A 15,216-nucleotide genomic window follows, 5' to 3' on the forward strand; every position below is an offset into this window, starting at 1 on the left:
GCCAGTTCAGTTTTGTTTCTCTTGATGATGACATCCTCCTAAGTAGTTCCTGCTCGGAGATCCAAGTGGGGGACCAGTTTACATGCAAAATATTTTACCCAAAAGGCTGCCATCATATTTAAATAAACAGTAGGGCTTCATGCCCTTGGGAAAAATTACAGCTGTAGTTTCCCCTAGCTCTCAGTTGTTCACAGTACCAGTACAGCCATACCATTTTAGTTGATGCTACAAGGCCAGATCAGTCAATCATCCAAACTGTTGCCCCTGCAACTACTCCAAAGGCTGCTGTCTCTCCTTGGGAACAAAATGTTTGCTTGTCTCTAAGAGATACAAATGATGCATATAACACAACAACGGAAAATCCAGTATGAAATGTAACAATATTATGAAAATAATAGTTGATACTCACTATACGGTGGAGATCTGACTTGCAGGTAGGCACAACAAAAAAGACTGTCAGAAAACGAACTTCTGGCCAACAAGGCCTTCATCAGAGATAGAACACACACACACACACACACACACACACACACACACACACACTGTGGTCTCGTGTGTGTGTGTGTGTGTGTGTGTGTGTGTGTGTGTGTGTGTGTGTGTGTGTGTGTGTTCTAGCACTGGGGACCAAACTGCACAATAACTCTAGGTTCGGTGAGCAGCAACATTGGGGTGGGTGGACTGCTGTGGCCTGTTGTGGGGTTATGAACCACTGAGGGCTATGGCAGGATGAAGCCTCTCCATCGTTTCTAGGTCTCTGGCTAAATACACAATACACACACACACACACACACACACACATACACACCATGGTTCACACTGCATATGCAACCCCACCATTTCCTCTGTATGATGATTCTGCAGAAGTTGGGATGCACATGAAGAATCCCTTTGGCAACGTTTTCAAGCTTTTGGAGTTGCCGATCTCAACATTCATAAGGCTTTCTTTCTGTCACAGATTTCTCATCATGTTTGTGACCTTTGTATCAGCTAACTCCTCTTCAGGAACCTGCCAGTCTCTCTTTCAATGAAATGTTGTCACTTGCTCTATAGTTATCATTGCAAATGTATTCATGTTATTGTTGCTTGTACTGATTTCTACCACTGCCAAAAGCAGTTTGCGTCACAGCAGTGGCACCATGCTCTTCTCCCATCATACCCTTATTGTTTTGTTTAACATGAGCACACAGTGTGCCCGAAGCTTTGGGCGACATGCAACCATTGTAAAAAAAAAAAAAAAAAGGGGGGGGGGGGGGACAAATTGCATATCTGTGTGCAATTCTCAACATCTTTCACCAGATATGAACATGGAAGTGAACAGCATTTTCTGAGTAATGGTAGCCCCCAGACAAACTCTACATTTAAGTGTGCATTATGGACAAGATGTTTAAAATGCAAGTGGGCATGCATGTAACAGTGAATTTGCTAATTTGTCAATCCTATGTGAATCTATGATCACTGGCATTGTCTCCCAATTCTCATCAGTTGGCAAGTTTCAACAAACAACAAATATCCATACTGGAACAGTTTTCTACTTCTGTAGTATAAAAAACAGTTGTTTGACCTTTGATGCTTGTATTAGTGGATGATGCCAACACTGGAAACCTATTTGGGTTAGACATCTTCAAAACTTTTGGATTCTTTATTTACAATTAAGTGTGGATTAAGTTGCATACCAACAAATGGAAATGCTCTGCTCAGAATATTGACTCTCTGTTTTCAGCATTTTTAGCATTTGCTACTGATATCCAGGCTCACATCACAATGAAACTGGTGGTGTGCCCCCATATTTTTCATACCTGCCCAATCCCTATTTGGGTTAGACATCCTTAAAACTTTTGGATTCTTTATTTCCAATTAAGTGTGGATTAAGTTCCGTACCAACAAATGGAAATGCCCTGCTCAGAATATTGGTTCTCTGTTTTCAGAATTTTTAGCATTTGCTACTGATATCCAGGCTCACATCACAATGAAACTGGTGGTGTGCCCCCATATTTTTCATACCTGCCCAATCCCAATAGCTACATGAGAGTAAGGCAAATTGGAACTAGATCAAGTTACATTTTGGGTGTTGTCACATCTGCCTCCTCTAGTGAATGGTTCTACTCCACAGGTAATTGTTGCAAACCCTAAAGGAAAGCTTCAGCTCTGGTGATTTTAAAAAGTTTGTAAACTCTCAGACTATTACAGACACCTATCCCTGACCCTATCAGGATGAATTCTTAGCATGGCTTTCCAGGAGTCAATATTTTTTTCAAAATTAACTTGTCAGGAGTCTAGTTGCAGCTGCCTCTGGATGATGCTTTTAAATGAATCCTCACAGTGAATAGCCCCTTTAGCTTACATCGATACCAATGCCTGCCATTTGGCATGGATAGTGCCCCTGCCATTTAATCACCTGCATGATATTGTGGTCTCAGGTTCCTCAACAGATGAACATTTGAACAACCTCTGTGCATCATTTGTGGCACTACAGGCTGCCAGTTTGAAATGTAACATGGATAAATCACAATTTTTCAGCCATTTATAATCTATATCGATTTTGAAGTCTCACATGCTCGCATTGAGCCTTTACACCAGGACATTGAGGCCATTACAGCTTTGCTGTGTCCTACTAATGTCAAAGAGTTGCAAGCCTTTCTCAGAAAGATTGCAGACTACCATAAATTTCTTCCTGGTGCAGCCACATTGGTCCAGTTACATCACACATTCATATGTAAAGATGTTGTCTTTCACTGGTTACCTACCAGCGAGTGTGCTTTTATTCTATTAACATCAAAATAACACTCCACACCTTACTTGGTTACCTTCCAATGAAGCCATCATCTTGTTTTGGCTACAGATGCCTCCCTGTATGGCCTTGGAGTCATTCTCATGCACAAATATATGGACTATTCTGAATTCCCCATTGCATATGCTTCCAAAACTGAATCAAGTGCAACTGCAGTACTCAAAGATAGAAAAAGAAGCTCTTGCTATTGTGTATGCACTCAAAAAATATGTTTTCCTACACAGTTCTAGGTTTCATTTGATTACTGATCATAAACCTCTGGTTTCCCTTTTTAATCCTTTGCCATCTTTACTGGAAAAAGCAGCCCATCATCTGCAACAGTGGGCTCTGTTTTTGTCACGCTATAACTACGGGAATCATTTCTGACTCACAGCACAACACACTAATGTAGATGCTTTTTCTTGATTGCTGACTGCCCCCATTCCAGCATCTGATCACCATTAACTATTGTGTTTCCACACTGTAAATGGCTTTCCTATTATCAGTTCTCAGATATCTACAGCTGTTGTGGACAATCCTATCTTACATGAGGTTGTTCTATTTGTCCACCATGGATGGCTGGGTACACCACTGGGCTGTGTATAGTATATTTTGTGTAATTATTATGCTCTCTGTCTCCACCTTCCAGATCATGATGGTGTGTTACTGTTGGCCACTGAAAAGTCAGCGGTCACAATTTTGATCCCATCTGCATTACAGTGGAACATTATACACCTTCTCCACCTAAACTATTGGGGGCTTTCTTGTAGAAAATTGCTGGGCTACCACTGTATGATTTGGCCAGGTATCAGCAATGAGATCATGCACATTGTGACACCCTGCCCCCCTCTGCACCACCGATCACACGACACCAGGGCTTCTCTTTCTCCATGGCTAGGGGCCCTGGTAACACACTCATGAAGATTTTGTGGGTCCATTCATTAACTTCTTTTGGCTTGTAGTAGTTGACACTTTCTCAAAATTTTCTTGTGTGGTTCTTTGCCCATCCACGTCCATGGCAGCTACATTCCTGGCCATCTCAAATATCTTTTCCAAAAGATTGCCATACATGCTTGTGACGGACAATGGCCAGCAGTTTGTGTCTCAAAATGTTGAAGATTTTTGTACAAGGAGTGGCATCTGACATATTAACGCCCCTCTCTTTCGTCCTCAGTTCCATGGTGAGGTGGAGCAGCTCATCCATAAGTTCAAAGCCCACATGAATAAAATATATCACTCAATCTTCTCCTGAGCAAGCCCTCAACAGGTTCTCGAGTTCATATAGGTTCATTCCCGTTGGCAACTGTAGCCCAGCAGAGCTGCTAGCATGACTACCAGTCCCAAACTCTGCTCCAACCTCGCTAGCCAGTGCCCGGCTACCTGTCAGCACCTGCCTTGCAGTGACTGCAACCAGGTTCTGCCATCTCGGTCCAAGGGTGGGTCGGTGCCCTAAGTAGATATCGGTGATTGTCCACCACTGCTGAGGGTGCCATCTCTGCATTGTGCACACCTCCGATGGCTCTGTGTCATGACACAATGACCAGCTCCACCCACAGTACATGGAGTCAAATAAAAAGGTATACAGGGTATTGTGAAGACTGAAACAGGGAAGAGATGTGAAGACCAGAAAATCATTCTCAAAAATGTAAAAAATATCAATTTTAGAAACAAGATATGCCAAATTATACTAACAATTATTTCCTGAATTCAACAACTTCATTAAGCTCTAAGTTTATAAACCAAGAAAAACCAGAATTTTCAAAAGCTGTTTGAAGCATGAAGGTAGAGCCAACAAATGAACATGAAGTGTTAAAAGTGCTAAAATGCTTGAATCCTAAAATGTCAGTAGCAGTAGATCAGATACTAATATCTATAATGATAGCTCCACATATTGCAAGGCCTTTGACATACATAGCCAACTTATCATCTAATAAAGTAGTGTGTCCACAAAATGCTGAAAATCTCAAAAGTGGTCATTATTTAAAAATGGCTACAAATATAGGGTAGAAAACTATTGGCCAATATAGCTCCCTCCTGCATTTTCCAAAATATTAGAAAAACTGATGAAACACAGAATCAACAAATATCTAAATGACCACAAATTACTAAACAGAAATCAGGCCAGGTAAAAATACAGAAACAGCAGTAACGAGCTACACCAAACAAATGATCAAAAATCTAGAAAAAGACAATAGTGGAATAGGAGTAAATTTAGATCTCTCCAAAGCATTTGAGACTGTGTATCATGGCACTCTTTTAGAAAAATTGGGTACATTGAGTATTCATGGAGCAGGGAAAAAGTGTTTTCAATCAGGACTAAAAAACAGAACAAGTTGTAGGACTGATGTTAGCATACTCCAAGAACAAAATAAATTTAGTACCAGGGGCAAAAAAGCAGATATATGAGTACCATACTAGTGATACTAGTGCGAAGATACATGCACCAAAGCAATTTCTACAAACAACTATGAATGTTCTTAAAATACTAACAATACCATCATTATGTATAAAAAAACAGAGGGAAACATTCCACGTGGGAAAAATATATCTAAAAACAAAGATGATGTAACTTACCGAACGAAAGTGTTGGTATGTTGATAGACACACAAACAAATACAAACACACACACAAAATTCAAGCTTTCGCAACCTAAGGTTGCTTCATCGGGAAAGAGGGAAGGAGAGGGAAAGACGAAAGGATGTGGGTTTTAAGGGAGAGGGTAAGGAGTCATTCCAATCCCAGGAGTGGAAAGACTTACCTTAGGGGGAAAAAGGACAGGTATACACACACACACACACACACACACACACACACACACACACACACACACACACACACACACACACACACATCCATCTTCAGAAATTTTTATATAAATTTGGAATCGTCTTACTCTTCCATAATTTGTGTGATGTCCCTGTCCCTTCTCCTTCCTCATTCTAACAAACAATCTTGTCATCACCAATTCTGTAGCTATTCCTGCCATTGTCAAAATTTGTTCGCCGATTAACTTCACTAACCCTGTCAGAATCACAGGTTTAATTATCCCATGATTATTCTCCAGTTAGGCATTTTTACATGTTCGTACAACACGTTTTCTGTGTTACTTCCAGAACAGAACTTAAGCAGCTACTAGCCGGGGACTGTACAACTGGTCCTTGCTAGTACAGCGATCTGGCCTAAAATTTTCTGTCAAAATTTCATTTTCTTGGATACACAGAGAGATAAAACGTAATCTTTCTCACCTGTTAGTCGTTTATTTCCATTCTGGTAGTCTGAATCTACGGATTTCGCTAGTAATTATAACAACGCTGATCATTCGCAAACTCCATCAACCACATATTCTGACAGCGATTGGCATTCATCCATTCGGCTTTACTCCGCTCAGCACGTATAGCCCCGTCCCCTTTTTTCTGCGGAAAGTTTATTTTTAGATGCAACGAGGATTCACCTGACAGAGACATCATGTACACTATGCACGTAGTCTTCCTAAGGCCTTTGACACATTTTGCTGTTGGCAGATGCTTGCATGAGCACTGTGTGTTGTTGTTGTTGTATAAGGTGCATTTCCTTTGCAATTTAAATTATTTTCATTTTTTTCTCTCATTTATGTTTTATTGTTGAAGTATTATTCTGCAGTAGTGGGATACAGTAATATCCTTTGTTAGTGTATCGGTTCTTACCATTCAAAATTACAAAAATTTAACAGAAAACTTAAAGAACGAAAAATTCCTGGAATTCTAAAAAATTCACAGTTGTCCCGAGTCATATACACCCTGTTATTTCAATTTCACATAAATTTCACTGACCAATACATTTCTATTCATGCGAGTTACATTCCCTCCTGCAGCAGAGAAAAGAAGGGAACCAGCAGAAACATGCTATTGGGGTACAGAGGATGTGAATATTTTCTTATTTGGACTTCTTTATGCTGAAAGAGGAGGAGGAAGAGAAGACAGTGACAATGGACAGAGATGGAAAATTATTAAATACTGGAAGATAATAGACAGTGGTTGTGTTAGAGCAAACAAGACAATGGTAGTGTGAGAGAAAAAGAGAGACAGGATGGCAATGGAACATAGTTGACAGTGACAGAACAGTGCTAGGAAAAGAGAGAAGGAGACAGTGCCGGGTAGGAGGAAATAAAGAGAAAGCGAAAGTGGAGGTGGGTGAGAGCCGATCAAAATGAGACACAGTATATTATGTTACAATGAGTAAGAGAGAGATAGTAACAGTGAGAAGGGACAGCAGCATTTGGAAGGTAGAAATGAGATACCAGCAGTAAGGGAGAGCAAGAGCAAGTCACTGACAGTGAGATGAGACTGTAAAAGTAGGACAGAATGAAGGGGACTACGGGTGTGACACAGGAGACAATGGCAGAGAGAAACAAAGAGATAATGACAATAAGTTTGGCTGAACGAGTGAGAAAGGACAACTGGGATTGGAAGGGTATGAGCAACTTACAGTGATGGACTAGTTAGAGTGAGAGGGTTACAGCTTGAAGAGCTTGCGGGAGTCTGAGGTAAGTTGCTTATTAAAAAAGTGGGAATACATTCATGTGCCAAATTTTTGGGAAAATCCATAAAGGCGCTGAGGAAGGTAGAATGAGGCAGCTGGTACCCCACTTTTCAGTCAGTCCTTAAAATAAACCGTAACATATTCACATTTTTGTACCCTGGTAGGAGCATTTTTCCGCTGGTTACATTATACTTTCAGAACTGATTATTTCTGTTGATATATTCTCTCTTTAGATTTGAATGGATGACGTTTTCAATGGGTACTCTTACAGGTACTCACTGGACTTCTGCAGGCACCACCACCTCGCCACGATCTCTTATCCGTGGAGCAGCTGGTCTAGCACTCATAGGCCTGGCACTTCCCAAGCGAGCTGTCTTTGGTCTGATTACATTCACTTTTGGTGCCGCAACACTTCCTTCTCCATTGTGAACATTGTTGTTGGTAATGTTATTGCTGCTGCTGTAATGAGAACAAACATAATATCTGAAAATCATAGTAACCATTCCAAAACACATATTAGTTGTTAGAGAGTAACTGCAAAACAAGAAAAAAGGTGCCTAATAATGTGTCCTGTTCACCAATATCCAGCTTAGGCCAGTGTGCCTTTGCTACTGAGATGGGAGATCACTGACCTGCTGCTTGTAGCATTATAGTGTGCTACTATAATGAAACCTGATGATTGGGAATGTGTGCAATTATTTATTTTCTGCAGGTAAAAAACAAAAAATGTAGAGATACACCATAAAATTTGTGCAGTTTATGGAGAGAATGTTATGAGTGGTAAATTCTGTTAAGTACCATGTTAAATATATGGTCCACCCACCTAATCTGCAGCATTCATCTGTAGCACCATATTTCAAAAGCTTCTATTCTCTTCTTTTCTAAACTGTTTATCGTCCACGTTTCACTTCCACATGCGGCTATACTCCACAAACACTTTCGGAAGAGACTTCCTGACATTTAAATCTATACTCAATATTAACAAATTACTCTTCTTCAGAAATGCTTTTCTTGTCATTACTAGTCTATATTTTATATCCTCTCTGCTTCGACCATAATCAGTTACTTTGCTGCCCAAATAGCAAAACTCGTCTACTACTTTTAGTGTCTCATTTCCTAATCTAATACCATCAGCATCATCTGATTTAATTCGACTACATTCCATTATTTTCATTTAGCTTTTGTTGATGTTCATCTTATAATCTCCTTTCAAGAAACTGTCCATTCCGTTAAACTGCTCTTCCGAGTCCACGGTTGTCTCTGACAGATTACTCTGTCATTGGCAAACCTCAAAGTTTTTATTTCTTCTCCCTGAACATTAAGTCCTACTAAACACTTTTCTTTGGGTTTATTTACTGTTTGTTCAAATTACAGATTGAATAAAATCGAGGACAGGCTACAATCCTGTGTCACTCCCTTCTCTAACACTGCTTCCCATCCAGGCCTATCAACTCTTATAACTGCCATCTGGTTTCTCTCAAGTAGTAAATGGCCTTTCACTCCCTGTATTTTACCCTGCTACCTTTAGAATTTCAAATAAAGTACTCCAATCAATACTGTCAAAAGCTTTCTGTAAGTCTAAAAATGCTATAAATGTAGGTTGGCCTTTCCTTAACCTATTTCCCAGATAAGTTGTAAGGTCAGGATTAGTTTTCATGTCCCCACATTTCTCTGTAACTCAAACTCATCTTCAATGATGTTGGCTTCTACCAGTTTTGCCATTCTTTTGTACAGGATTCAAGTTAGCATTTTTCAAACATTACTTATTAAACTGATAGTTTGGTAATATTCACACCTTTCAGCACCTTATTTCTTTGGAATTGGAACTATTACATTCTTTTTGAGGTCTGAGGCTAATTTGCCTGTCTCATACATATTGTATACCAGATGGAAGACTTCTGGCTCAGCTCGATCTCCCAAGCCTATCAGTAGTTCTGGCAGAATGTCTTCTATTCCTGGGGCCTTGTTTTGATTTAGGCCTTTCACTGTTATATCAGGTTCATCTCCCACTATCATATCTCCCATCTCACATTCATCTATGTCTTCTTCCAGTTCTATAATATTGCCTCCAAGTTCATCTCCCTTGTATAGATGCTCTACATACTCCTTCCACATTTCAGCTTTCCATTCTTTGCATAGAACTGGTTTTTTATTTGAGCTCTTGATATTTGTATAGCTGCTTCTCTTTTTTGACAAGGCCTCTTTAATTTTATTGTACACAGTATCTGTCTTTCTTATAGGGATATAATCTTCTAAATCGTTACATTTGTCCTACAGGCATTCCTGCTCAACCATTTTGCACTTCCTATCAATCTCATTTTTAGACATTTGTATTCCATTTCACATGATTCATTTGCTGCATTTTTAGATTCTCATTTCATCAGTTAAATTCGGTATCACTAGCTTTATCCAAGAATTTCCACTATCACATGTCTTTTTACCTATTTGATCCTCCGCTGTCTTCACTTTCTCATCTCTCAATGCTACCCATTCATCTTCTATTATATTCCTTTCCAATGTTCTACTCAATGATTTACTGAATGTTCTACTCAATGATTTACTGAATGTTCTACTCAATGATTTACTGAATGTTCTACTCAATGATTTACTGAATGTTCTACTCAATGATTTACTGAATGTTCTACTCAATGATTTACTGAATGTTCTACTCAATGATTTACTGAATGTTCTACTCAATGATTTACTGAATGTTCTACTCAATGATTTACTGAATGTTCTACTCAATGATTTACTGAATGTTCTACTCTGAAACCCTCCACAACCTCTGATTCTTTCAGTTTATCCAGGTCCTATCTCCTTAAATTCCTACCTTTTTGCAATTCATTTAGTTTTAATCTACAGTTCACCAATAAATTGTGGTCATAGTCCACATCAGCCACAGGAAACATTATAAAGTTTAAAATCTGGCTCCCAAGTCTGCTTTACCATTATACAATCAGTCTGAAACCTTCTGGTGTCTAGAGGTCTCTTCCATGAGTACAGCCTTCTTTCATGATTCTTAAACCAAGTGGTAGTGATGATTAAATTATACTCTGTGAATAATTCTACCAGGCAGCTTTCTCTTTCATTCCTTTGGAGGTCTGTATTCATCTACTATTTTTCCTGCTCTTCATTTTCCTACTACCTAATTCCAGTCACCCATCACTATTAAAATTTCATCTCTCTTAACTACCTGAATAATTTCTTCCATCTCATCATAAATTTCTTCACTCTCTTCATCACCTGTGGGGATAGTTGGCATATAAACCTGGACTACGGTTGTGGATGTGGGCTTCATGTCTATCTTGGTTATGATATGCATTCACTATGCTGTTCATGGCAGGTTACTGACTTCCTACTTTCTTATTCATTATTAAATACACTTCTGCATTACCCTATTTGATTTTATATATATAAGGCTCATTCACTTGGTCAGAAGTCCTGTTCCTCCTGCCACGAAACTTCACTAATTCCCACTATATCTAACTTCAAACGATCCCTTTCCCCTTTCTAAATTTTCTAACCTAAATGCTCAATTAAGGGATCTAGCAGCCCATGCTCTGATCCATATAATGCCAGTTCAGTTTTGTTCCTCTTGATGATGACACCTTCCTAAGTAGTTCCTGGCCAGATATCCAAATGGGGGACCATTTTACATGTGAAATATTTTACCCAAACAGATGCCATTGTATTTAACCATACAGTAGGTCTGCATGCACTTGAGAAAATTATGGCTGTAGTTTCCCCTTGCTTTCAGTCATTCACAGTACCACACCATTTTGGTTGATGCTACAAGGCCAGATCAGTCAATCATCCAGACCACTGCCCTGCATCAACTCAGAAGGCAGCTGCCTCTCTTCAGGAACCACACATTTGTCTGGCCTCTCAAAAGATACCCCTTCGTTGTGTTTGCACCTACAGTAGGGCCACCTGTATCGCTGAGGCAAGCGAGCCTCCCCACCAATGGCAAGATCCACGGTTTCTAAGGGAAAACAGAAAGTGTTACTTGCTTGTGATAATAATATAGTATGTATGATATTCCTCATAACTGTTGGTTGTGTTTCTGGACTCACCATGTTCTGTTCTGTACCTCGGGAGCTGGGAATCGGCTCTGGATGTTCAGAGTAATTGAAAGATTGGCTATCACAAGGTTTGTGCTCAGTAGGTGCACAAAGTTCTTTGAGGTGACCTTAGAACGCACAGAATTGGTTTGACTCTCATATTCTTACAACAACAAGTAGTGAAAGGTGACTATTTTCTTAGTCACAATGAACTGCTGATGACACATGGATTCTGTAAGTGAACGCCGTGAGAATGTCAAAGTCTCAAACCACTTCACCACAGAACTCTGGAAAATGCCACCCGATATTTTCTCCAAAGAAAGATATGATCATTGTCTTTCAGCACAAGAAAGACATTCTGTTAAATCAGATTACTGAATGAAGATTTTCAAGATCTTGTCAAATCATGGTTAAGGTTGCTGGCACTTCTACAATGAAGGTACACAGAAGTTTGTCACACTTTGACAAATCAGTCCACAGAGGTCCTTTATATCTCTTGCAAGTAACCTCGTAATGTAAAATATATCTGTAGATGGTTATACGCAGCTGAAACCAGTCACTGTGATCAATATTTTACACTGTGTCATTAACTGTTTTTAAATAAGGAATGTATGGTTGTAGCTTGCGTATTTAATCAATAAAATTTCATTAAATGGGTCAGTATTTTATTAATAGTCAGCCAGAAGTTACTTTCCAAGCAGCTATTGCACTCTCCATGTGATTTTAAATCAATATAGATTCATCATATCTTTCTATACAATGCCTTCCTAAGAGACAATCTCCATTCCTTCCGAACTGACTATGCAAATGTAGACGAGATGTGGCTCAAATTCAAAGATATAGTAGCAACAGCAATTGAGAGATTCATACCTCATAAATTGGTAAGAGATGGAACTGATCCCCCGTGGTACACAAAACAGGTCCGAACGCTGTTGCAGAGGCAACAGAAAAAGCATGCAAATTTCAGAAGAACGCGAAATCCCGAAGATTGGCTAAAATTTACAGACGCGCGAAATTTGGCACGGACTTCAATGCGAGATGCCTTTAATAGGTCCCACAACGAAACACTGTCTCAAAATTTGGTACAAAATCCGAAGAAATTCTGGTCGTATGTAAAGTACACAAGCGGCAAGACGCCGTCAATACCTTCGCTGCGCAGTGCCGATGGTACTGTTACTGATGACTCTGCCGCTAAAGCGGAGTTATTGAACACAGTTTTCCGGAATTCCTTCACCAGGGAAGACAAATGGAATATTCCAGAATTTGAAACACGAACAGCTGCTATCATGAGTTTCTTAGAAGTAGATACCTTAGGGGTTGCGAAGCAACTCAGATTGCTTGATACTGGCAAGTCTTCAGGTCCAGATTGTATACCGATTAGTTTCCTTTCAGATTACGCTGATACAATAGCTCCCTACTTAGCAATCATATACAACCGCTCGCTCACCTACAGATTGGAAAATTGCGCAGGTCACACCAGTGTTTAAGAAAGGTAGTAGGAGTAATCCATCGAACTACAGACCTATATCATTGACGTCGGTTTGCAGTAGGGTTTTGGAACATATACTGTATTCAAACATTATGAATCACCTCAAAGGGAACGATCTATTGATACGTAATCAGCATGGTTTCAGAAAACACCGTTCTTGTGCAACGCAGCTAGCTCTTTATTCGCACGAAGTAATGGCTGCTATCGACAGGGGATCTCAAGTTGATTCTGTATTTCTAGATTTCCGGAAAGCTTTTGACACTGTTCCTCACAAGCGACTTCTAATCAAGCTGTGGGCCTATGGGGTATCATCTCAGTTGTGCGACTGGATTCATGATTTACTGTCAGGAAGGTCGCAGATCGTAGTAATAGATGGCAAATCATCGAGTCAAACTGAAGTGATATCAGGTGTTCCCCAGGGAAGCATCCTGGTACCTCTGCTGTTCCTGACCTATATAAATGACCTGGGTGACAATCTGAGCAGTTCTCTCAGGTTGTTCGCAGATGATGCTGTAATTTACCGTCTAGTAAAGTCATCCGAAGACCAGTATCAGTTGCAAAACCATTGAGAAAAGATTGCTGTATGGTGTGGCAGCTGGCAGTTGACGCTACATAACAAAAAGTGTGAGGTGATCCACATGAGTTCCAAAAGAAATCCGTTGGAATTCGATTACTCGATAAATAGTACAATTGTCAAGGTTGTCAATTCAACTAAGTACATGGGTGTTAAAATTACGAACAACTTCAGTTAGAAAGACCACATAGATAATATTGTGGGGAAGGCGAGCCAAAGGTTGCGTTTCATTGGCAGGACACTTAGAAGATGCAACAAGTCCACTGAAGAGACAGCTTACGCTACACTCGTTCGTCCTCTGTTAGAATATAGCTGCGCGGTGTGGAATCCTTACCAGGTGGGATTGACGGAGGACATCGAAAGGGTGCAAAAAAGGGCAGCTCGTTTTGTATTATCACGTAATAGGGGAGAGAGGGTGGCAGATATGATACGCGAGTTGAGATGGAAGTCATTAAAGCAAAGACTTTTTTGGTCGCGGCGAGATCTTTACCAAATTTCAGTCACCAACTTTCTCTTCCGAATGCGAAAATATTTTGTTGAGCCCAACCTACATAGGTAGGAATGATCATCAAAATAAAATAAGAGAAATCAGAGCTCGAAGAGAAAGGTTTAGGTGTTCGTTTTTCCCACGCGCTGTTCGGAAGTGGAATGGTAGAGAGATAGTATGATTGTGGTTCGATGAACCCTCTGCCAAGCACTTAAATGTGAATTGCAGAGTAGTCATGTAGATGTAGATGTAGATGTATTATGTTTATGAGTCTGTTATAATGGCAAGATTGCAAACACTTCTAAAAGAAAACAGAAAATGTTAGTAATAATAATACACTACCTTGTGATATTCTTCATATCTGTTGACTTTGTTTCTGGATTCACCATGTTCTGTTCTGTCCCTTGGGAGCTGGTAACAGGCTCTGGATGTTCATTTTCTTCTTTCATTTTGTCATCATCTGCAGTCAATTTATCCCTTTCACTTATCTGATTTACTGATGTCTGTCCTGTTTAGCAATAACAATCACAAATTACCAATATGAAAATAGTTTATATTTTGGCACCAACTCAAAGCTCTTTTGTAAATTTCTGTTGGCTCAGTTAGGTACAAGAATATAAAACAAAGTTGTGTGTTTCCAGATTACACCAAATACTTAGTTAGCACCGAACCACTGATAGGCAAACACATTTGTCTTTTATCATTCAGGACTGACACATCTGAATATGCAACAGGGACGGCCTCTCAGGTAGTGCCACTGTCCCATGGCACAACTTGTATAAAAAAGAAAGAAAGAGAAATCTTTGTGAACTGCACATAAAACATTGTTTCAGAGTATGTATTTTCTGATTTGAAGAGGCGTGTTTCACTGCATGCGCTCTCGCGGTAGTTTTCTGACGCTTGGAGCCAATTGCAGATTGGCACCATCTGCCCTCATAAGCACTGAGAGAAAGGCTGGGCCATTGGTTTCTACATTATGGTGGAGGTGGAGCCACAGGTAGTCTGACTCAGAGCTTTACGTTCCTTCTGCCACAGAGCAGTATACAAGCACGATCTGCCATCTAGGGATCACGTTAGAATACATCGGACTGCAGATTTCTTGTAATCCAATTTTACAATCTTTATGCACGTTAATGCTAATGTATTCCTAAATGCTAGTTAATGCTGAATTAAATTGAACACAGAAATAACACTTAAATATCATTATAAATAGCTATACATAATTTGAGTATAATTACGCCTTTAGATTTTGAAACTGAGAGGCATTATTTCAATATTGGTATGTTTCACAACAGCAGGGATATTGCTACAGAACAAAAA

The 15,216-nt window shown here is 39.7% G+C and overlaps 1 protein-coding gene across 1 annotated transcript in view; it reads right to left on the reverse strand.

The window, feature by feature from the left end:
* Positions 1-15,216, reverse strand: part of LOC126092482 (TRAF3-interacting protein 1) — a 229,920-nt gene that overhangs the window by 64,893 nt on the left and 149,811 nt on the right. The window contains exons 8-9 of the mRNA XM_049908100.1: positions 14,239-14,404; positions 7,565-7,744 (exon numbers count right to left, since the gene is read on the reverse strand). Of these exons, the coding sequence (XP_049764057.1) occupies positions 7,565-7,744; positions 14,239-14,404 (346 nt within the window). The remainder of the gene's footprint in view (positions 1-7,564; positions 7,745-14,238; positions 14,405-15,216) is intronic.

Source organism: Schistocerca cancellata, chromosome 7, assembly GCF_023864275.1.
Source record: "Schistocerca cancellata isolate TAMUIC-IGC-003103 chromosome 7, iqSchCanc2.1, whole genome shotgun sequence".
In the NCBI taxonomy this organism is placed as follows: Eukaryota; Metazoa; Arthropoda; class Insecta; order Orthoptera; family Acrididae; genus Schistocerca; species Schistocerca cancellata.